The sequence below is a fragment of the Poecilia reticulata genome, linkage group LG1, assembly GCF_000633615.1.
Source record: "Poecilia reticulata strain Guanapo linkage group LG1, Guppy_female_1.0+MT, whole genome shotgun sequence".
In the NCBI taxonomy this organism is placed as follows: domain Eukaryota; kingdom Metazoa; phylum Chordata; class Actinopteri; order Cyprinodontiformes; family Poeciliidae; genus Poecilia; species Poecilia reticulata.
The window spans coordinates 17,090,089-17,113,344 of NC_024331.1; the positions used below are offsets into that span (position 1 = coordinate 17,090,089).

General features: G+C 39.7%; 1 protein-coding gene across 8 annotated transcripts in view; it reads left to right on the forward strand.

Annotated features, from left to right (window-relative positions):
- Positions 1 to 22,593, forward strand: part of rptor (regulatory associated protein of MTOR, complex 1) — a 158,796-nt gene extending 136,203 nt beyond the window's left edge. For 2 of the 8 annotated variants that reach the window (XM_008406954.2, XM_008406991.2), the window contains 10 exons: positions 1,134 to 1,248; positions 1,333 to 1,457; positions 3,101 to 3,226; positions 9,046 to 9,093; positions 16,057 to 16,163; positions 17,464 to 17,591; positions 19,448 to 19,534; positions 19,612 to 19,728; positions 19,851 to 19,980; positions 20,661 to 22,593. In XM_008406954.2, coding sequence (XP_008405176.1) covers positions 1,134 to 1,248; positions 1,333 to 1,457; positions 3,101 to 3,226; positions 9,046 to 9,093; positions 16,057 to 16,163; positions 17,464 to 17,591; positions 19,448 to 19,534; positions 19,612 to 19,728; positions 19,851 to 19,980; positions 20,661 to 20,729 — 1,052 coding nt within the window. In that variant the 3' untranslated portion in view covers positions 20,730 to 22,593. The remainder of the gene's footprint in view (positions 1 to 1,133; positions 1,249 to 1,332; positions 1,458 to 3,100; positions 3,227 to 9,045; positions 9,094 to 16,056; positions 16,164 to 17,463; positions 17,592 to 19,447; positions 19,535 to 19,611; positions 19,729 to 19,850; positions 19,981 to 20,660) is intronic. The other 6 variants (XM_008406999.2, XM_008407018.2, XR_533531.2 and 3 more) reach the window with 5 other exon arrangements.
- Positions 22,594 to 23,256: the final 663 nt, after the last annotated feature.

Below are 23,256 nucleotides of genomic sequence, written 5' to 3' on the forward strand. Positions count from 1 at the left end.
GTCCCTTCACACACACACACACACACGCACACACACACACACACACACACACACACACACACATTCAGAAAGAGTCTGGAGTGGCAGCATAGTCACAGAATCCTCCTGTGAAGTTTGAGCGCTCTCAAACAGAATAACTAACAAACCCAACGTCATTGGCAGCCCCCCTGCAACACACACACACACGTGCGCGCAGTCACGAGGCAATTGGCGTCAGAGCTGAGTTTTGCTCACGTACTCACCTCTCCCTTACTTTCAACTGCTTGCTCAATCATTGAATTCCCCCTCTCGGTTTTTTTTTTTTTTTTTTTTTTTTTTTTTTGAAAGAAGTGGAAGGGTTGCCCTCATTCAGTCGGCTCCCTCCTGAGAGAGACGAGACAGGAGGAGGAGGAGGAGGAAGAGCGCAGAGATGGAGGAAGGCTGAGGAGAGGAGAAAGCTAGACAAAAACTGATTCAGTGTCAGAGGAACTAGACAAAAACTGATTCAGTGTCAGAGGATCTAGACAAAAACTGATTCAGTTTTTGTCTAGATCCTCACCTCTCTATAACAGTGTTTTAGTGACGAAGTTGTCTGCTTTTTAATGCAAGAGTTCAACTGCTTTTGCAGTGGTCACATGAAACTGTGGTGAAAATTTAACTCATTCTCCATAAAATCCTTTAAGACCATCTCAAATTATTTTCTCATTTTCTGGCATTACAAAACCATTCCAAGTCTTTGAGATACTGAGATTTAACGGGATTATTCTATTCTACAAAGAATGATCAGAAAAAGAGAAAATATTCAGTTGTGCAGATAAAAATGATTTTCCCATCAGGGGACCAATGAAATGATTGTTCAATTCCATTCTCTGCTGTTTTACTGACTTTGATTGACTGTTAATTTTTGAATCAACCAATCAGGAAGAAGAGCCCAAAGAACAGCTGAAGCGCCTGGAACATAATTACCAATTAAATGTTTTCTTCATCATGAATGCACATATTTTAAGTAATGCATGGTAGTGATACTTTCCTGGATACTCTGCAAGACTTTCAAAACAAATTCCTCATCTCATATCTGATATTGGAGGAACATGCAACAAAAATGTGACCATCTGAATTTTGAGAACTCTTACCATCTTCCTTTCTTGTCACAGGCATTTCCCGTCTAGACGATCAAATATTCATCAACCGTAACCCCGGAGTGCCGTCTGTTGTGAAGTTTCACCCCTTCAACACCTGCATCGCAGTGGCCGACAAGGACAGCATCTGGTCAGAATACATCACACACTCAGCCTGAATTCCTCCAAGCGTTATTGTTTCACTTACACCGGAGCCTGAATATGTCTGTGCCAGTTTCTGGGACTGGGAGAAGGGTGAGAGGCTGGACTACTTCTACAACGGGAACCCTCGTTACACCCGGATCACTGCCATGGAGTACCTGAACGGACATGACTGTTCGTTACTGCTCACTGCGACAGGTGGGAGGCACTAATTCACCTCCAGAAAATATAAATGTCTGATGGTGCGGAGCATTAGCAGTACTTACTGTATCCTACGCGCACCTCTCTGTATTCATCATTAATATCACTGAGCAATTATCTTTCTTTCTTCGATCTTCATCAAGCATTTTTCTTTAGAAAACAACCCCACATCTAAACTCATTTATTCTGTTTGTTCATTGTAGAATACATTTAAACTAAGAATAAACATTGCCTTTAATTGCACACTTCAAAGCGATAAAATGATCAGGAATTAATGCTTTTAAATTCAGCATCATCAAAAAGTAATGTGCACTTATTGAGCTTTTCTCCATCAGTCATGCTCTGAAGGATACCATTTCTTATACAGATACCACATTAAAAAAGTAAAGCAATGAGCATAAATCTAGTGGGAACTTTTATGGCTTGTAATAACGTTCTGGAAGGAGCGAGTGGACGGGTTTAATGCTTTGCTCTTAGTTGTGTTTGAGCTGCAGAGATCTTCTTGGGGCAAGGCTTCAGTCCTGCTTTGCTTCTCTGTCGAGATGTTTTAGGTGAGCAGACTTTTAAGATGTGACTCTGCTTAACTTCTCTGATGTTTTTGCATTTAAAGAACTTTAGCAAAGTTATAAAAAAATTAATGAAGACTTCATCACACTCAAGACATACATAGGCGTCTTAGTGAATCACTAAAAGTTTATTTATTTCAGTAATTATATCATATAGATTCATTGCAATGGCCTATGGGTAATGAACACCCTCAATTTCTTAAAAAATGACTTTTTAAAATACAAATACAAAACTTTTTAAAACTAGAAATTTGGTGTGATCTACAAAACTGTGGTGAACAGAGTTTGTCCAGTGGACAGTCATCAATACCCTCTACAAAGAGGAAGAGGAGTAGGAGGTCATTGCTAAAGAAGTCGACTGATCAAGGGCCGCATGTAAACATATCAATGGGAAATTCAGTTAAAGGAAAAACTGACATAACTTTGACTCTTTGGAAATAAAGAATAGTCCACACCTAATTATTGGATCAAATAATGGAAATTTGTTGTACTATTTTAATTGGCTGTTTGAGTGGCAGACATTTTAAGCTTAATTGTACTTAATTTAAGCTTATTCCTGTTAGCAGAGACTTTTAAGGAAAATGTTTAGTTGTTAGTGTAATTTTGGCCTCTTTGCTGGTAATCCAACTACCCAGAACCTCACTGAGACACACTAAACTCATTGCTGAAATCAAATAAAACAGTAAATTACAAATTTTTCTATTTATACCATTTCCTTCCATTCAATTTTCCAACAATTTGTTTGCCTGCAGTGTTAGTACTGTAAGCAGCCAACTTCTTGTCAATGTCATTTTGTGGCTTACCCTTATTGTGGAGGGACTCAATGACTATGATAAAAGAAAATAATTTTTTATTGATCTTAAGCTGTATGTTAATTTTCCCACAAACTAAATATTTCTTTTTTATTAGTCATGGTTATCCAAATTAACAGAAGTAAACACAATACATTCCTCTGTGTGTATTTAACCCATGCACTGTAATAGAAAGTTAAGTTTCGGACATGAATGACTGACATAAATCATTTATTTGTGTGTTGTTTTTTTTTTTGTCTCGCCACCTCCTTCCTCTGTCCAGATGACGGAGCGTTGCGTGTCTGGAAGAACTTTGCTGACCAGAAGAACCCAGAGATGGTAACGGCGTGGCAGGGCCTCTCCGACATGCTGCCAACCACCAGAGGTCAGCCCTCCTCCAGCACCCACAGTAAAGATCAACACTTTCTATTACTGCGTGTTCTGCTCATGCCCCATAGTCCTCCTGTTTCGGTGGATGCTCACCCCACCCCCTCACCCTCCTGTCCAACCCGTCCCACTCATAAGTTCATACCTCCCCATCCTCAGCAAGTATGACAGGAAGGCTGCTGCATTAATTCAAACAAGCTTAAACATTGAATATATGCAGTTCTTGTTCTCTGCGCACATTTTTTTTTCTTCCATAACTTGATGTTTGGTTCCTTTAAATGCAACCGAGGAGCTTTTTTTAGTTGAAAACTAAAACTAGAAGCAGACTGCAAAAAGCTCCAGAGCAAAGCAGTAAATAAACATCAATTTAATATTCTTTTTATTTAGAGCACAACAAATAATAAACATGAAGAGAAAACAATCAAATCCCTGTTGAGCAGAAATTGGTCAAAATAATACATATAAATATAACCCTACTTAACTTTAGGAAATAATTATAAGTCCCAAAATGACTGGCCAGTCCCAACATCATAGATTAAAGGGAACGAGAAAATGGCATTATTAATGTACAATGGCATAATACCTCAAACAATCAGAAATAAAACATGATGCAGACTATTTATGAGAAAGTACAGCTACAGTTATGCATCACTTTTTCGCTCCAAATATAATGTAAAAGAGCTGTCAAAGAGCTGCACAAGTTTTTGTTTAAAGACATGCATGTACAAAAAAATATGACCAGAATCAAGGATTAGTGAGACCATCAGATATAAAAACACGACTCGGCTCAGAACCAAAGAAAAACTAATAAGAACCTGAAGTGTTCTTATTGTTTAAATTAATCTAATTTGGTAATTTCTAAACATATGTAACTTAAAATAAGTCATAAGACTGGATTAACCAAATCAAATGTTAATGTCAGATCATATTAAGTTTTACTGTACATCATAAAAAAAGTCTAACTTCCAATTCATTAAAGTTGCCATAAAAACTAATTTATACATGTCTTGAAGTCTTACTGTAGGTTTCTATTCTGCAATTGCTAGAAAAAGGGCCTTTATAATGGTTCAAACTATCAAACTGTGTTATAACCCCAGAGGGTTGGAGATTCAGGCCAGAACTTGTGAGCCAGATCTCACAAGACCAGATCTCAAAACTTTTAGTAGACACAAGATTGGAGTAGAAATAAAATGCAACTTCCTTCCAAACTTTTTTATATTTAGGTTATGCTTGACTTATTATTATGTTGTTTTGATTTTTTTTTCGTTAGGAAGCATAAATGCACACTATTATTTGAAACAAATTTGATGTGAAATCTGATGCCAGCCACCATCAGAAACTGTCCATCAGGTTTCTATTATATTTCTGAAAAAGCTGGATTTAACCTGCTGGGTGGCCTACATTCAACATAATCTGGCTGCAGAATTATGCATTCAGCAGGTAGGTAATTTTCCCTCTTCCCTTGCAGGATTGTTTATCTTCCATCAGTAAAACTGATCACGTAAAACTCAAGTGTTGACAATCTGTGGATTTACTGTCACGTTTAGCCTCTTAGCTGACACACTTCCATAATTCCTGAGGCAGAGTTATTCACAAATATGTGAACCAGGGCAGACAGCAGTGCTACACTCTTGTCAGAAACATCCACCCACTTCACTGTTCTACACCACCACACACACACGCACGCTCACACACATACACAGTACACACTGTCATGCCTCAATCCCAGCTGCTCCACATTTTTATGCCTCAAGCACTTCTACATTTCTGGGTCAGAATTGTTTTTGGGGAAACGCGGGGCTCCAAGAGTGTGCACACTTCTTAAATGTGTCGATAACTGCTGCATTTAGTAACCACACTTTTGTACTTCTTATGAGAAAGAGCAAGTAAATGCTTTATTTCATATTAAATATACAGTTAATTATTTTGACAATATAATATAATATAGGCTTTAAACCTGTTAATTTGAACTAATTAATTACAGAAAAATATCATAAAATAAGAAAGTAAAATATGTAGTGCTTAATTTAGTAAAAATCTGATATCTGGGTGCAAGTGAATGTAGCACAGAATTACCTATTATGTAGAAAGTGCTCCCCGTCTCTTTTAGTTAAGCAGGGCTGCGTAAAACAAGTTTATATAAAGTTGAACTGTGTTTTTGAGAGTAATCTTTAAAGGTCACTGTTACTATAGAGCCCCAGAAGGTTTCGCTTTTTGCTTATTTTCTGCTTTTTACTTATTTATGCAGCATTCAGACTGGCCGGTGAGGCAAGTTGAGAAAAATGCACTTCATGTAGAGGGTTTAAAGTCACATTTCCTCTGAAATACAGTGACTGTAATGACTCCGCTAAGTTAAATGGGTTTTATGCAAAGTTGTGCACGGTTAAATAAGAGGTGTATTTTTTTCTCTTTGCCAGTCAGAAACTAAAAGGGAATAAAGATAATACAAAAATTTAAAAATATTAAGAATTCCTGCATTGATATGAAGGTTAAGACTCAACCAATAGCAAATGTTATTATGTATGGTAGGACAAAGTACAGATGTTGAACCACTCTGAAATCCATTTCCAAAACCCTGGAGATCTTGCATCTATAGGTTTATTTTTTCCAGTTTCCACTGGCAGAAAATCACCAGTTTTGCCCTTATTTACCCTCTAAGAACAGGGTTTCTGTCATTTAGTTGTACATTTTGATGTTCAACGTCTTTTTGTGTATTTAGAGTCGCTGCATTTTAATCAAAATGTGAATTTTTAATCCTTTACAGATGAAGTATTTTTCCTAACACCTCACCCTTCATTCTGAGCCAAAAATACCAACAAAATAAACTTGGATTGAGTTTAATGGCCACATAATCTTCATCAATAGCTTTGATTTAAAAAGAAAAGTTAAGATTCAAAAGTATTGGGACAAGCATGTCTTCCAAGGTGAGGAGAAATAGAGAACGGCAAGTTAATGGAATGCATCAATGGAGAGTAGTAGGAGAAAATAGTAAAGTGAGGAAACACCAGGTGTGTTGTTATAGGCCTAAGGTCCACCAGCAACTCAGGAAAATCTAACCCAACTTTATAGAAAAGGAAAGTTTTAATCCTCATCCTAAAGGTAGTCGGGGTATCAGCTTCCCAGGCGGAGCTAAAGTGTCTTCCAGTAACTTCCACCGCCCCCTGGAGAACCATCCTACAGTCTGACACAGCAGAAGGAAATTACATGTGGTTGTGCTGAAATGTCTAATTGGAAAAAAATTAATTGGCTATAGCTCCCAGGTGCCTTGAAGACGTCATATCAATCAGTCGTCTCCTTTCTAGTCCGCGTAGTTTCTGTCGCATTTAATGTCTCTGCGAGAGGCTTTATGTTTGGTACATGCGTGTTTCTATGAAGTAAAAGTGCAAATACAGTCATAAGACATTTAAGTATTCCCCAGTTGTGCAGAGCTAAAGCTGACTAAGAGTACTGTGGAGTTATTTGATACTGGATGATTTCCTGTTAAATTGCCCATTTCGACATTAACAACTAAAAAGATCTTGAAGGATGAACATTTAATGAGACTAAAAAAACATACAGAAATACAAGTCCTCAAAAATGAATGTGGTGTCCTTTCTAATGGGCAATATTAAGTTAGCTTTTTTTAAAAATATAATTTTACAGACATCTGTGTTGATTTGAAAGCCATCTGTATTTTAGCTTTAATGTTGTACATTGATAGCTCAGTTTGTGGGCAACTTGTGCGCCGCTGTGTTTCGTAGCACGTCTGACTGAACATTGGATCTGTCAGGATAAGTGACTGGATGACCTAAAGCCTCCACAGAGGCCCCAGCAGAGTCAGCAGAGCTCCGAGGGGACTGTAGGGATTGTGGAGAGGCGACACATTTAACTAACCTCACAGCCTGGATAAGTCCCACACCACAAATTGCCCAGAGAGGCTCTTGCCCCTGCAGAGGGGACTCTCTGTCTTTCCCTCTGTCTTTGTCTCTCTCTACGAGTGTTTTCACAAAGACTTTCACATTTAATGGCGTGCTTGTTATGGCGGATTGACAGTTGCTGCTTGGCTTGGACTCTGACTACACTGAAGGCATCAGCTGAGATTTCTCCTGAACTTTTAGTTAGGCTTCAGCTTTTTTTTTTTTGGCGGAAATGTAAAAAAAAAAAAAAAAGACCTCTAAAACCTCACATACACACTAGTTTTTTCTTCAGCTTATACTTCTAGTATCCTCTTATGAGTTATTACGTTTACCTAATAGGTATGTTGATGGTTATAAGCTAGAATTTGTAGGATTTTAAACAAAAAAATACTTTCCTCAGATGCATTAATAATGTAAAGCCCTATGAAATATACAACTCTATCTTTGTGCCGCCAAAAAATCTGTTCTTGCTCTGAAGGCAGCTGCTAAAAGACTGAACATTTCTCAAGGAGAGGCTGGCAGAGACAAACAGTCGGAGCCTGGTACCTGCTGGACCCGTCCCCGCTCACCCCATCTCCATCAGCCAATGGCAACGCTTCTGTGCTGTTTTCATGCCAGTGGAACATCTCTCCAGACTGACTGGCTTGTTGTTACTTTGCTGGGTCTTTGATATTGTTTTGTGTTTTCCCTCGTCTCTGGAGAGAGGCTGAACAAGGCAGCAACAAAACGCCTCCCCATCATGTCAAAAATCCCTTTTGTTTCAATTTAATATCGAATCGGGCGGCTTCGTTATTTCCTACTCAGTCGACCTTTCTCTAACTTTTATTTACATTTGCAGGCATTTATGTGCAGGAACTTTTAAAAATATTCATCCATTCAACCTTTTTCATCTTTTGTTACAATACGACTACATACTTCTGTGTATTTTATTCGGCTCATATAGACCAACACCATAAATAAAGAATGCATTGTTTTCAAAGGTTTTTGCAAACAAAAATCTAAAAAAAAATCCCTGAGTTTTTGATTTCAACCCCTCTGAGTAAATGCTTTGTAGGAACACTTTAAAGGTTTGTTCCTACCAGCTTCACCCAACTACAGACTGCTATCTTTGCCAGATCAGTAAATTTCAAGTCATTTTTGTTTTTCTGAACAGAGAACAATCTACCAGGTGTTTGCTGGTGCCACTTTGTTGTGATTTACTCTTTCTATATTTGGATGATTGATTCAACAATATTCCTTTACATTTCAAAAGCCTGTAATATTATTTTCTAACCTTAACCCTGGTTTAAACTTTTCGACAACTCGTTCACTAACCTCAGGTACGTCTAAGCACTTTATGAGGAGTATGCAGGCACGAACAGCTGAATTTATGCCGAGACTTAAATATCCATATCACTCAGTGATGGTTTGTTTTATTTATATCAGAGTAAACTAGGCTTAATACAGATGCGCCACATTGTTCAGATTTTTATTTGTAAAGATTTGAAAACCATTTGTTTTCCTTTTACTTCACAAGACAGGAACATAAAGTTCTAATAAAATGCACGGAAGTGTGTGGTTGTATCTGGAGAAAATGCAAAAAAAGGTCAAGGGTTATGAAGACTTCTGTAGATGTGTCTGGTCCTGCTGCTGTTTTTTGCCCCTGTGGCAAAAAGCGAATCCGATCTTTGGACCCTGCAGGTTTGAAGTTTGAGCGACGGTCCCTGTTTGAGATGCAGATCCTCTTGGATCTCAGCTAGTTTTGCTAGAAGCAGCTGCCTTGTTCATTTCTCTGCTGAATGCATGTGAACTGCAAAACTCAAGAGGTGATGGATCTTTTCAGTTTTACAGTTTTTTTTTAAGTGTGTGGGTCTCCTTGGGTTAGCATGCACAGGGGTTCTTTCTAATTTGTCGCTGGCTTTGTTGCATTCCTGCTGTCCCCCCGTCCCCCTCCCCCCGCTCGCAGGTCTGGCCAGAAGGGTTTCCATCTATCTTGACAGGAGCAAACAAGGAGGTGAGTCTTACCTTCCTGTTCTTTTCTTCCTTATTCGGAGAGCAACAGTGCTGCAGTGTACAGCTGGGAACGTGCCTCTTCTGTTTGTACTCCTTTTATTTCCTTTAACATCGCACCCCTTCCCCTTTCCCATTGCCCGTTCATCTGTCTGGTGTGTTAACGTCCAACCACTCCATCTCTGACAGTCACTCTGAAGTTCACAAGAATACAAAGGAAAACATTTGGTTGTTTAATTTTGTTTATGATAGCAAGAACCTCTCAAACAGTTAACCCACACTTCTTAACAGGGATAGAAATTAAGTTTAAATTTTCAAAATTAAGTTTGTGAATCAAACACTCCATACTAAGAGTTTTGTGTTTTATCTGAAATTAATAAGATTAGAAATGGAATTAAAAACCCTGCAGAATGCTGCTGCTGATACTTTTTTTGTTGTGTCCCCCCCCCCAATTTATAAACTTTTGCCAATAATTTAGCATCAGTTTGATGAAGACCCAGGGCTTTACAGTCTGCTCACAACAACCAATAGGAAATGTTTGGGTTTCTTAATCCTAACATAGAAAGCCAGGTTAACTCCCTCCAGGCTTCAGGGCACCGACGCTCAAAACAGGACCCAATTCTGAAAGCACAAATCACAGCGATTCACTGAATCTGAAACCTTTCAGCTCATGATCCTAGTGTTGTTGATTTATAATTAAAATATATATATATTTTTATTTTCTTTTGACTTGAAGTAATATTAACATTTTAGGAGTGACCCAGCTGGAATTCCAACTTGAAAGAATGTCTGTGAGGGGAGCTAAAGATTAGGGTGGTGGCAGGGAGGCCTTTCGACCTCAAACACTTGGAGCTCATTACCCCAAATAAATCCTGAAAATACCTACGGAAACCCCTGACCTTTACTTTATACTTAGCAAGATCTTTAGTGACATTATTGCTAAACTTAGCCTTCTATTATAGAGTTCTAGTTTGTTAGCATTAGCCTAAAGCAATAAGACTATATATCTGTACTTCATTGCTATTCAGACAACTGTTATTGATTTAGCATGAAGGCATGAGATTCAATGGCATCTCACCGTCGTATAGCTGGTGATTTACAGCGTTTGCAGAGGTGAGGCCTTGCTCTTTTGTCTACCTGCAGCATTCGTATTCACCTCGTGTCGCCGCTTCCTTGTATAAAAGCGACTCATTTACGTTTGTCCCTGGGGTTCCGCTGTTTAATTGGAGTGTGTGGGTGCTGTGATATTTTTAATAATGTTGAGCTCCCCAGTCTGTGACGCTGCAGGGGCCAGCCTGTTAAACTCCAGAGGAAGGAAGCAGTGAAAATACAGGAGGGTCTTTGGCTTGGGGAATTTATTCCTGGCGCTGCGGTTGGAAGCAAAAGGCTGTCACCAGAGGTGTAGAGTCAAAAGAATAAAAATAACAAGAGGAAGGTGAGTTTCTAGAGAAGAGCGGGTGAAGTCACAGGGATTGTGGAAGGAGCTGGGTGAATACTTGGATAGCATGAAGATGAAATAATGGAGACGGGTAGAGAAACTAAGGATTTAACTGTGAAAATGTTGCTAAATTTGGTAACTTGGAGTACTTTCTGATTAGGAAAAGGCGACAAACTTTCCTTAAGATCTGAGAAGGATGGAGCGAATCACAAAGACTTGTCACCCCAGCACTGACATGTCGGCCTAATTAAAGTCTGTGCTGAAAAAAAGGAATGTGACAGAAGAAAATAAGATAATGACAAAAACAAAAAACTGGTGCAAACTTAATCCCGGATGGACTAAGACTGTAGTGTCCTGGTTCTTAATGTAACCCTTTCCTTTTGGCTGCATTAAATAAAAATAGGACGGTCCGCTCCCGTTAGCAGCATGGAGGCACATGCTGTGTCCTGCTCTACATTCAGCCGAGTTGCTCACTGCCTTGTTAACACCAGGGCTGTGGGAACCCTAATAAATCTACATCCTGTGAGTTTTGTGAGGAGTTTAAGGGAACAGGACTTGATAGATTGGGTAAATCTAGAAAAGCCCTGAAAGCATGCGCAAACTCAAAGGTTTCTGTATCACATCATCATCACATTCTTGTAAAAAAGATCAAATCTTTCTAGACATTTCAATCTATACCCATTTAAATCTTGTATTAAATGTTCAGACATACACGGACAGTTGTGTTGCCAATCTGTGAGTCTCCCGTGGCAACCACTTGGACATCCTCTCACAACGCGCAGATGAACAAAATCTTTATTTTTCCAATTGAGTTAGAGAAGTGAAAAAAAGATTATGAAATATATGTAATATTTATAAGATCAGTAAATATCAGTTATTGGCTATATTAACATCGGATAAAAATTTTGGCTCAAATTTCCGTGTCAGTGCATCCATAATTCTTACACTATATTGGAATAAAAGGCAGGAATACAATAATATGATTGAGAGTTATTGCTATTAATTTTCCAACATAACACCTTTTTCCTGTTTTTGCAGCTTCAAAATTACCTTTGGTTGAGTGAGATAAAAATAATGTATTTTATATGATCATATGCAAAGGTGTAAACCAGAGGGATGTTTCAAATTTACCCAAAGATTGAAAATTCATGACGATGTTATTGCTGATGTCTGAGGGTTTTTAAGCCATCATAAGCCTCTGACAGATCTGTTTTGGTCTTGATAGTCTGTTCAGTTGAATCTGAAATTATCATTCTGTGTCTCGGATTTCTCTGATGCTGCTTCCTCTAAATTTTTAGATCAAGGAAAATATTTTGTTCATGCTAATTTACTGAATATATTAGAATTTTTAGCTCTTTAGTACAAATCATTGAGATTTTAATATTGTTGCTTATTTCTCAAATTCTGGTTCTCCTGAGATTTTCCTGGTGGTGCAAGGTTAATGTAAGGAGCTCTGGGACTTGGTCCGTTCTGAATCATTTAAAAGGATGTGAGAAACCTTCTCCCCATGATAATTAGGTCAACAATTGTTAATACTGTCCACATTTATAGGGTGTCGTTTCAAAGGTCTTTTGTCAATCAACCAGGACAAAGCTGTTTGCCTCCCCCGTGTGGCAGGACCGAGGTCCGAAAGGAAAACTAATGTCAGAGCGAGGAAGACTCCCTGGAGATCAAAACCTCCCACGGAGTGATGTCATCGTGTGTTACAAGGCACAAAGAAGCTCCTAATAATACAAGGGAGAGCGTATTACCATTCAAAGCCGGATGGAAGGGAGATAAAAGAGAAAAAAACTGGTTTAATGAGCTGCAGGGATGGTAAGGCCAGTGCTGGAGAAAATGGTGCAGAATGAAAAAACAGAGGAAGCCCCCCCTTCTTAGAAGAGAAAATTGAATAAAAGTGTGATATTTCTGCGAAAGAAAAGATAATGTAACACATAATATTCTTCTTTATCTCCGCGACGCTGGTGATAATATTTTTCATCACAACTCAGCCAGCTCTTAATAATGGAAACTTTCCCCTGGTTTAAAGCTGCATAAGAAGAGGTGATCTCCGCATGTTTAAAGATGCAGTCTTTACCTCCATCTCCTGACTCCTTTGGCTCCAGCTCTCTACGTCCATATTGATTTGTGTGTGGATAACTAAGGCCTGTTGTGGCTCTCAAAGGGGGTTCCTCTAAGGCAGAGTTTTCCTCTGGTTTGAGCTGCTGAGCGCTGACGGGAAGCAGGAACTAAGAGCATCTGGCGTTAACTTGTGGATCTTCTGGTTTTAACCTCTGAATCTAAAACTAAATGTTTTCTGCTGGAGTCAACAAGGACTTAGCTTCCTAAAGTGGGGATTGACAAGGGATAGTTTTTGGAGAAGAATGAAACGGTTTGAGGGGAAGTAGTAGCTCAGACAAAGGAAGAGGGAGTTGACTGGATTTATCTCCAAAGCAAAGCTGATGTTCAGAATACATTACCTTCAACTGACGTATCAAATTTAGGCGCTTTAACTTGCAAAAAAAGTAGTTAAAGATGAATAAATGATGAAGAGAGGTCAAATGTTTTTATCTTAACATCTTCATGTGTCATTCATCACAATTTTACATTTTGATGCATTTAAGTATACATGGTGTCAAAAAGGTTTTTGTAGGGTCAAAAACAGACCTCTGTTGGTTTACATTAGAGCTCTGCAAAAGTAGGATAACATGAAATTGTGAAGTTTTGATTGAATTTTGCGATGGTTTGTTCACAACGATCAACACGACTCTTATTGAACTCAGTCACCTTAATCACAACAATCTATAACAGCTGTGGGCATAAAACACAAAGAACATCCACCCAGCTGCCCAAACATATTTTCAACCTTATACATGAATTGTTCATTTTCTAAAACTATATCTCTGAAAAGAAGTGTCAACGTTATTATTCCCACAGTTCTTTCACAATGTAAACTGTGAACGTAGAATCTGCAGTTTAAGTTCAAATCACCAGTTTTTATTGAATTTCCATCTGCCGATTTACTGCAGCTGAGAACATTTCTTAGAAATACCTCAAACATGTGTTTGCCTTGCGATACATACTTGGTTTTGAAGGTTTTCTCTCAGTAAATCCCAAGAGGATTTCTCCTCACGGGAGAAGATAATGAGATTAGAGAGACGAGACACAACCGTCTAAATCACAGTTCGGTGATGGTGCACACGGTTCGTTCTGTGTGCTGGAGAGCCTTTCTCTCTCTCCTCCCCATCTCGGCTCCGCTCACATCCAAGCTGTCTGCTTCAAAGGGAATGCCTCGTCTCTTCTCCCAGCCTCAGTCTTGTGAAGTGTTTTTCCCCTGCATGCCATTGGCTCCGTGTGAGCCCACGCTTCAGGCGGCGTGATGCCCGAGCCGGCTGGGTTGCGTCACAGTCGGGGCGTCGAAGCCGCCGCCACCGCATGGGGGCTCGGGTCTTTCCTGACAATCCAACGCCAGCAGAACAATACAGGGCCATGATATATTTAGTTCAGCAGTCAAGCCACCGCTCCTAGCGGAAGCATGTGGAGCCAGCTTCGAATGTAAGGCAAAGAATATTGCATCGGTGGGCCTTTCCTTCTTCTACCTGCATTTGAAAATGTGGCACAATAGGAAAACTGGATGAAAACGTCAATTATTTCAATTTTGTCTGCACAACATCAGAGTATCGTTATGCTGTCTCTTCATTTTTATCTTCACGCGCTGTAAGGTTAAGTGTTGCATTCACTGTACACTGGAACAACTGTGGCTTTCTGACTTCTTCCTCTGCTGTTAAAATCGCCACTGCGGTTTAACTGGATGTCTCACTTTAATAAAAAATAAAACCGTGATTTAAGCTTCATGCAGATGAAGAACTGCATTTAGCAACAAAGATAACCCTCTGTGACTGAAAACAGATGATTTAATGTACGGTAGCTTCCTGGCAACATTTTGTTTTTAAGGATTCACTCATTTTTATGAGAATCATTAACCACCGTGTATGAATATTTCATTTTAGCTTTTATTCTTTAAAATCTTATCAGAACCAGAGCAATGGAGCACTAAAACCTAAGGCTTTGTAGAAGAGTATAGCAGACAAACTCTTCTATTACTTGCCACCTAAATGTTATTTTTCTGCAGTGTTTTATTTGCAGTGTGCTGTAGTTCTCGTGATACTTTTCCAAAAAAGAATAATTGGCATAAACAGGAACAGCAAGACTTTAAGAGTAAAACTTTTGATGAGATATTTTTTCTATGTCTGGTCTCTGCTGGTGATGAAATTTAAGTTTATGGCTCGTTTCAGGTTACATTTTTTATTTTTTTTAATATCTGTTCGTTACTTTCTTATATGTTTAGATTCTGTTCATCAGTGATTTTTAAGCTTTCTTGTGCACACTACTTTACATTTTGTGGGTGGGCTTGTCCTTTACAATACAATTCATGTTGAAAGACTTGAACCAGTTTGAAAAAGAAATTAGCCCCTGAAAAATACCCGGGTTCCTGGAAAACGTTTCGGTAAAGAAACACCAGCTATGAATACGGGTTGAAGCATCGCCGCATGATTTTTCTAGAGGAGTTTTTATTAAGCGCCACCATTCTTTTAGAGTTGTGTGAAGGCATCTGATCATTTTTAGCTGAACATTTACTCTTAAGTAAATCAGAAGCCACCCTGAATGCGGCAGCAGAAACCGTTCTGCTTACGGCTGAACGGCTGCGACGTGGAGCGACTGCGGTGTCGCCGCACGCCGCCTCTCGTGCTGCGAGCTGCAGTTAGAGGCCCGTGGTCTGTTTTGGTGAGCCAGCAGAGCTCGTTTCAGGTTGTCCTCTCCAGCGTTTGAAGAGCCTCCCTGTCTTCTGCTCCTTCCTGCCTCGCTGTCTCACTCGATTGCTATTTGAGTTGCCAAAGCCAGAATGTGCTGACGGGTTCAGATTAGCGGTCATCTTGACGGAGCAGATACAAACACTGCATCATTCTTCCATCTGCGTGCAGTTTGTACTCAGAGGTTTATTTTTAAAAACAGTTTTCTTATAGAACAACGCAAATTATTTCTTATGTTCATACCTGGCATTACAGATTGTTTTTTTTTCTTACAGCTGCTGTGTCCGAGTCTGGCAGTGTTTCTGTTTTTCTCCTTTTTTTAAAATCTTGGTGGGTGTATGTGTTAGTTACAGAGCGGTGCAGGAAGCTGTTGCGCTAATCTTCATTTGACTTGCAACATGTGGCAGCGAGAGCCTCTTGAAATCTCCGACAGATTGCGCTGGTTGTGTTTTGGGGAGTGAACACATGCTGTTTTGTGTTAAACAGCTGTGTGTGAGCGCAAGTCCAGTTGAAATTGAATTAAGCGCTTAAAAACAACAAATTGAAGCAGCACTTCACAGATTGTAGGCCAATTATTTTCAGTAATCACATTTTTTTTTTTTTTTTTTTTCTGTAATTGTGATTAAAAACCCACTTTCTGGCGGAGTAATAACAGCGAACAGCCCTGCTGTGGCCTATTTCGGATAGCTGTTGTGGTTATGACTCACTTTTTGACTGACGTCTCATCCATGTGTTTTAGGAGCTGGGATGGTCGTGGACTGGGAACAGGAAACCGGTTTGCTCATGACGTCGGGAGACGTGAGAGTCATTCGGATCTGGGACACGGACAGGGAGATGAAGGTCCAGGTACTTGAAGCAAACACTTTTCTTTCCTGATGTTTGTTCTATATTACATTTCCAGGGTTGCTACAAAGTCTGGAAAAAAATTATAACTTTTGATTACTTTTTTCAGGTCTTGATAAAGTTGGTGAAAGTAAATAGAGTGCAAAAATCTTTGTATTTCCAAACTTAACTCCCAACCAATGTTTATAAAATTTTTCTTGAATTTTTCTATCTAAGTTGGTGTCCATCCTTCGTTTTTTTTTTTTTTCTTTATTTTGTTCTGGTCTTCTTTTCTCAATTTCTTACTTGCATCATTCCTTCTTTTTTCCTTGCATCCTTCCATTTTACTTTCTGTTCTTCATTCCCCACTTTCTTTCTTTTATCCCTTCTTCCTTCCAACACCATTTGTTTCCTTCCGTCTTTCAGTCCTTTCTTGCCCTTCCGTCTTGACTTGCTTCTTTTGTTTCTTTCTTCCTTCTATTTTTTCCTTCTTGTCTTCCTTTTTTCTTTTTTTAAGTTTTATTTTTTGGGACAAGTGGCCTTTATTTGTAGCCAAGAAGTAGAGAGAGAGAGACAGAGAGAGAGAGAGAGAGAGAAAGGTAAAACCAAGATTTCAGAATTAAGCTCCAGACAGCTATGACCAATAATCTCTGTATGTAATAATAATAATAATAATAATAATGATAATAATAATAGCCTTCTTCCTTTTAATCTTATCCTTGTCATTCAAGCTTTCCTTTTATCATTCCTCATTCCCTTTGATTTTTCCGTCATTATTCTTTTTCGTCTCCTTTTGCTCGTTTCCTTTCTTTTCTTCTGTCCTTCCATCTTTTCTTGTATCCAACATTCTTCTTCCTTTCTCATGTCATTCATTCTTCTTCTCCATTTTTTTTGTCCTTCCTTTTCGTCCACTGTAATTTGTTTCCTGGCCTCTTTATAAATATCTGCCATAACCTCAAAGTGAACGTTTGTTTTTCTAGATCAAAATGAGATTTTAAATTAGAGTCTGGAGGAAAATTCAAGGTAACTTTGACTAAAAGTTTACTGATCGGAGCGCTGCCTGTGAACTAAATCAACCTCGACGTAGAGTCACTACGTTAGTCTGGCTTCATCTATTTAACTAATGTAACAAACCTCAGTGTGCTAATTATTGTCATGATGGATGGACTTAATACAAGTACAAATGACCTGTGGCTGCATATCGAGTCCAACTTCAAATGAGTCGGGCATGATGGATGAATTCATAGGGAGAGGTTAGTGTGGAATTAGTGTTACCTGTTGAAACCTCGACTAAAAAGTTGCTGTGTGTGTGTGTGTGAATCAGGACATCCCGACTGGAGCCGACAGCTGTGTGACCAGCCTGTCCTGCGACTCCCAGCGCTCGCTCATCGTTGCAGGTCTGGGTGACGGATCGGTGCGTGTCTTCGATCGCAGGATGGGCCCCAGCGAATGGTGAGGTCCCTCTCACCGGATCCTGCGCACATCTTTGTTTCCTCGTCAAATTAAGCTCTATTTGGATTTATGATTTAATTTCCCTGCCCTGTTTTATTTAAACTGCCTCTCTTTTGTTTTAATTTAAGGCAGAGGAGCTGTGGCGGTTTTTGTCCACATGAACTCCCTCTGAGTCCTACATTATTCACTAATCTGTATTTATTGTACTTAAAGTGCTGTAAATCTGCCTCTGGGGTTGTCACTTCTTTTAATGGACCGTGGTGGCACTGTATCCCGCCCCTCAGCTGGTAAAACATTATTTTAATTTCAGCCCTTGTGGGCTACAAAAAAAAGCAGCTAAAATGTGGAAAGGCACATAAATCTTTAAAGAAAGAAAGTAAATGTAATGGCTCCCCTCAGGCCTGCAGCTACATCTCAGAAGTTTTGTTTCTCCCTCTGCGAGAGCCGGAAGTCGAGCTCACCTGGGTCGTTTGCAGGAGATGCGCTGAAGTGACATGGGGAAAATCTACAATGCAGCTTCGAGTTGTAGTTTCGCTAGCTTTATGTTTGCTTTCCAAAGCATTTTGTTGACATTGTTGGGTTAATGGGGGTCTCTGTATCTTTTGTGTTAGACATTTCAGATGCTGTGCCTGTGCAATCTATAATTCATATAACTCTGTTTTACTGTATGGATTAGGTCATTTAGATTCTGCACAGCCCCAAAGCCGTGATGAGGCACATTTCAGAATGCATGCTCACAGGAAGTCGGACGTTTGCTGCCTTAGTCCTGAAGCCATACTGCCATCCTGTGGTGTTCTGTCTGTATTGCATGATGTATTATTAAGAAACACTTTATTGCTTGGTGCTTAGTTTTTATTTTAATACTTAAGCTTTACACAATCCCTTATTCTTTGAAGCATACGGCACTTTATAGAGATAGACTAAAAGTAAAGATGGACAAATACAAAGCTGTGCCTAATTGAAAACGACGCAAGACAAGCAGTTACCTCTAGAAGCCGTCAGCCTCCTGAACAGAGTCCACCTGTGTGTAATTTAATCTCATTATAACTCCAGATGTTCTGTGAAGCCATCCTAAGCTCAGAACGTCTCCCAGAGTTTATTCAGTTCATCGTCTAAACATGGAAAGGGAATGACACAACTACTGCACACCGGCCAATTCACTGCAGAGCTGAACCAGAGCTGCAATCTAATGATTTACATCTAAGCCCCTAGATAAAGACCAGACCTGAATCTTTGAAAACTGATGTTCACAGCTGCTCTCACTAAGCTTTAGCAAAAAAAAAAAAAAAAAAAAGCTTGTACATGCATAACCCAAAAGGACCTGCAGCTGTATTTGTGTGAAGATGTGGCTCTAAAAGTGTTGTAATTAATGTATCATTCATGCTCTCTTCACAAGTATGCAGCACTTTGTGTAGGTATATCACAAAAAAAATCAATTGAAGGTTGTGGGGTGCTGTGGTGGCGCCTCACAACACAAGGGCCCATGTATTGAGCCCTTGAGCCTCGTGCCAGTGGTCATGGGCGCGCCTGGTGACGCCTACCGCATGTCCTCCTCATCTCTCTTTCCTGTCAAACTACTCTCAAATAAGGGCCACGAGAGCCAATAAAACCTTAAAAAAAAAATAAAAAAAAGTTGTGGTTTTAACATGAAAGAAAACTTGAAAAAGATTAGTGAATTTGGCAAAAGAATCAGTTATCGTCTGCTTCAGATAAACTTTGCAATCCCCAGGGGGGAAAAAAATGTTTTCTAATCATTTCTGTCAGGTTGTGATCTGTCTGCTTTCTTTCCGACTTTTGAACGTTTCCTTTGATCAGTCGGCATAAAGGCTAATGTTAGCTTGTGGTGTTTCTTTCAGTCGAGTGATGACCTACAGGGAACACGGAGCCTGGGTGGTTAAAGCTCACCTGCAGACGGAGACGGATGGGAACATTATCAGTGTCAGGTAAACGCTCTACATCACTCAGCCTTTTATTCAGCCCTGTTTGCCTTCCCCGTTCTGACGCTCACGCCTCGTCCCAGTGTCAACGGAGACGTTCGGTTCTTTGAACCGCGGACGCCAGACTCGATTAATGTGCTGCAGACTGTAAAGGGATTAACGGCCTTGGACATCCACCCACAGGCCAACCTCTTCGCCTGGTGAGTTTGCTCATGTGGGTCACACAAGTTCACCCTTAAAAAAAAAAAAAAAAAAAAAAAAAGCTTTGTCACCATCTTTCCATGATTCTCTAACCTTGTTTGTTCTGCTGTTGCGGCCGCAGTGGGTCGATGAACCAGTTCATAGCCGTCTACAACGCTAATGGTGACGTGATCAGCAATATAAAGTACTACGACGGCTTCATGGGACAGAGGATCGGTGCTATCAGCTGTTTAGCTTTCCATCCATACTGGGTAAAACATGAACCATCAGCTTTTCTGTGCTGCAGTCAAAGTTGTCTGAGAAAACTGATTTTCTGACTAAACGTCTTTGTAACCTTTAATACTGAACTTCTTATTAAAGAAAGTCCACCATCTAACCTTTTAAGCGAATAATCATGGAAGCACCTTAAATGACAATAATGACAGTTTTCAGTATCATTGAACACAACAATACAAAAATACTGTTTCTTTATCTGAGAATTAAAAACTTGCAATACAAAACTGTAATTCCAGCAAGTAACCCTAAGATTGTCTTTTAATGAAGATTTTCGCTTTTGGGGTTTTTATTGCAGCATGTGTTGCTCTAAAATATTCATATACTTTTCTAAAATTGACCTGAAGATGTAATAATGGAAATTTAAAATGAAATTTGTGTATGTTCCCTGTTTAAAGTTTACCTTCTGTTTTACAGTTATTCCATTCGGTGTTTTTGAACCTGACTGCCAGCTAATGACTCGCTGCGTATTCCAGGCTTTAAGAAATTACTGGATTAGAATCCGATTAAATTTCAATTTAATCGGATTTTTTTTTGTTTTGTTTTTTTTTTGCTGTTCTAAATCTTTTCCGAGGCTTCTTTCTGCTATTTGCTCATGCACATCAGGTAAAATGAAGGAACTGTGTGTGTTGACCTCTTATTTTCTGCCTCCTTTCAGCCCCACTTGGCTGTGGGAAGCAACGACTACTACATGTCCATCTATTCAGCAGAGAAGAGGCTCAGATAACACACCAGCACAGCTCCTCTCCCCCCCACCTCCACCTTCTGACCCTGAGCCTCGCGCACTGGGATGTAAAGGATGTTTTCTTTTGTTTTGTTTTTTTTTTGTACATATGCAATTCACCACCGTGAATGTTCAAGTGATGGCTGCTGACAAAACCTCAATGCTACAATGTCTCTATACATATATATATATGCATATATATATATATATAATTATTGTTATTATTATGATTGTTTATTCATATTCTTATTATGAGGCTAATGATTGTAGACTTGGCTGTGCTGAGGAGTTTGTGTGTATATAATTAGCAGAAGAAGAAGAAGAGGTTCTATTTTAAAGAAGTTCTACCCCTGGATGCCTGCAGCTCCTCCTGGCTGCACAGCGAGCATCACTACCTGAATGAACTGTGACCCGACACCCACACGAGCCCACAGTGGGGCCACACACTGTTGAGACAGGACGCATGGACTGAGCCCCTCCCTTCACACACACACGCACAAACACACACCTCCCTGCGCTGGACCCTTGTGTTTATGTGTTGCAGGTTCACTGCAAAGAGAAGCAGCTTTAACCCAGAAGTGATGGACTGTGCTTGTTGTTATGAGGGATTATTTTTCTGTGTGTGTGTTGTTATAGCACAGATGTGCCCCACAGTGGGCCCTCATAGCCCAAAACCACAGCGGACCCCCTGTGTGCCAAACATAGCCAGAATCCTCCACCTCTTTATTGCAGCAGTAAAGTTGATTTATCCTTTTTTTTTTTTTTTTTTTTTTAATTGAGTGAAAACCTGCATCTCCTCCCAGAGAACCCAGCGGCACCCACCTGGAGGCTGATTGGCTCGCTTACCTGGTTACGACCCAAAGCAATAAGGCTGCTCCTGCTGCAGCTCGGCAATACAAACACTCAGTTTTAGTTTGATCGTTTTCACCAGCAGAGCGTCGAGCAGGTTCTTCTGCTTCCGTCAGAGACATCGGATGTTGTCACGGTCTGCTGATCAACTCTGCTGATCAACGTAAACAAATGGCATCCGAAAAGAAGCTAAAACAAGCTTTGCATAAGTACTGAAATACCACTTTCTCTTCTCACTCTGGCAGGATTTTATATTATAATTTATTTATTATTTTCAGCTCCCGCTTCCTTTGCGTCGATCATGTGTCGGAAACGAAAGCTGCTAACACGAAAGCTGCCTGCTCGTCTCCACGTCAGTCTGTGCTTTAGTCGGCACCCTTGATTTCACTCAGGAATCTAAAGAACCCACCTCAAACGGCTGACCTCAGAGCAGTGAAGATGCTCAGGTTAGTCGCGCGTTATTGAGATGAGTGTCACTGTGGTGCATTTAGGGTACAGCTCTGAGGTTGGTTTTTGTCCTGTGCGTGCCCTACCACCAACAACGTGCCTCTTCCTCCGGGCCGCAGCTTTGCCTTCTTAGCTTCTTCTTTTTAAGTATTACTTTTCTGTTCTTGTAATTTATGTTTTTAAGTGCTTCCTTTTGCATCTTATTTGCCTCAGCTTCGCCCGCTCAGACGCTACCCCGCCCCCTCCTGCGTCACATGACTGTAAGTTTGTCCTTTCCCTGTAAAAGTCGCCGCTTGGAGCCAGCGGTCCGGACCACCACAGCAACGTGCCGCTTCAGCGCCGTTTGGTTCACTTCAGCAGGCATCAACACCAGAACCACATTCAACTAAAGTTATCCTGCTTTGAGTTTTAAGATTTTAGACTTTGGGGGAGGGGGAAGAGACTTTAACACAGTAGTAAGAAAAGAAAAGTGAAAACAATCAGGTTTGTCTCTGTGACTGTAGACGCCTTCACTGACTGGTTTATCAAACTAGAGATGAAATCAATGAAATAAACCAAATACAACACCTGACCTTGTCTCTTTCTGAATAATGACTGATTATGATGTTCTCTGCTAAAATTTGATTATAAAACAAACTAAACCCCTGGAACTTTAGCTTCCTATCAAAATATCGTAGCAGTATCTTTACAAACCTCTCTATAGGTTATTGTGTAAACATTTGAGTATATTGTTTGGTGCATAGCATATCAAATTGCTTCGGTAAATGCAGAGTATGCCCTTTGTTCAGTTTCCATGTCAATAAATGACATTTAAAGTTTATTTATTTCCGGGATTAGCGACTCTAGAACCATCAGACTCCAGGTCCTTGATTCACATGCAGTGATGGGAAAATGGCCTGTTCGTGTTAACAAGCCTTTCAACAAAGGTAAATTAAAACTATTCTGCAAAGAGGAGTGGGCCAAAATTACTCTACGGTTACATAAACAGCTCTTGGTGCAGGTTGTTGCCATAAAGGTTTAGAGAAAAGGAACATTTGACAAAGTGAGTTTGGTTTAGAAAGTTATTTTATCAAAGAAAGATGGAAAACAGTTTTTTATATATTTTTTTATTACTCAATTACATTTACTTAACTTTTTGAGGGGAAAAAATACCTTTGAGTAGTTATACTACACCATACTTGTACTTGAGCAATAATACTGTGAAGTATTGCTACTTTTACTTCATTAAAATTTA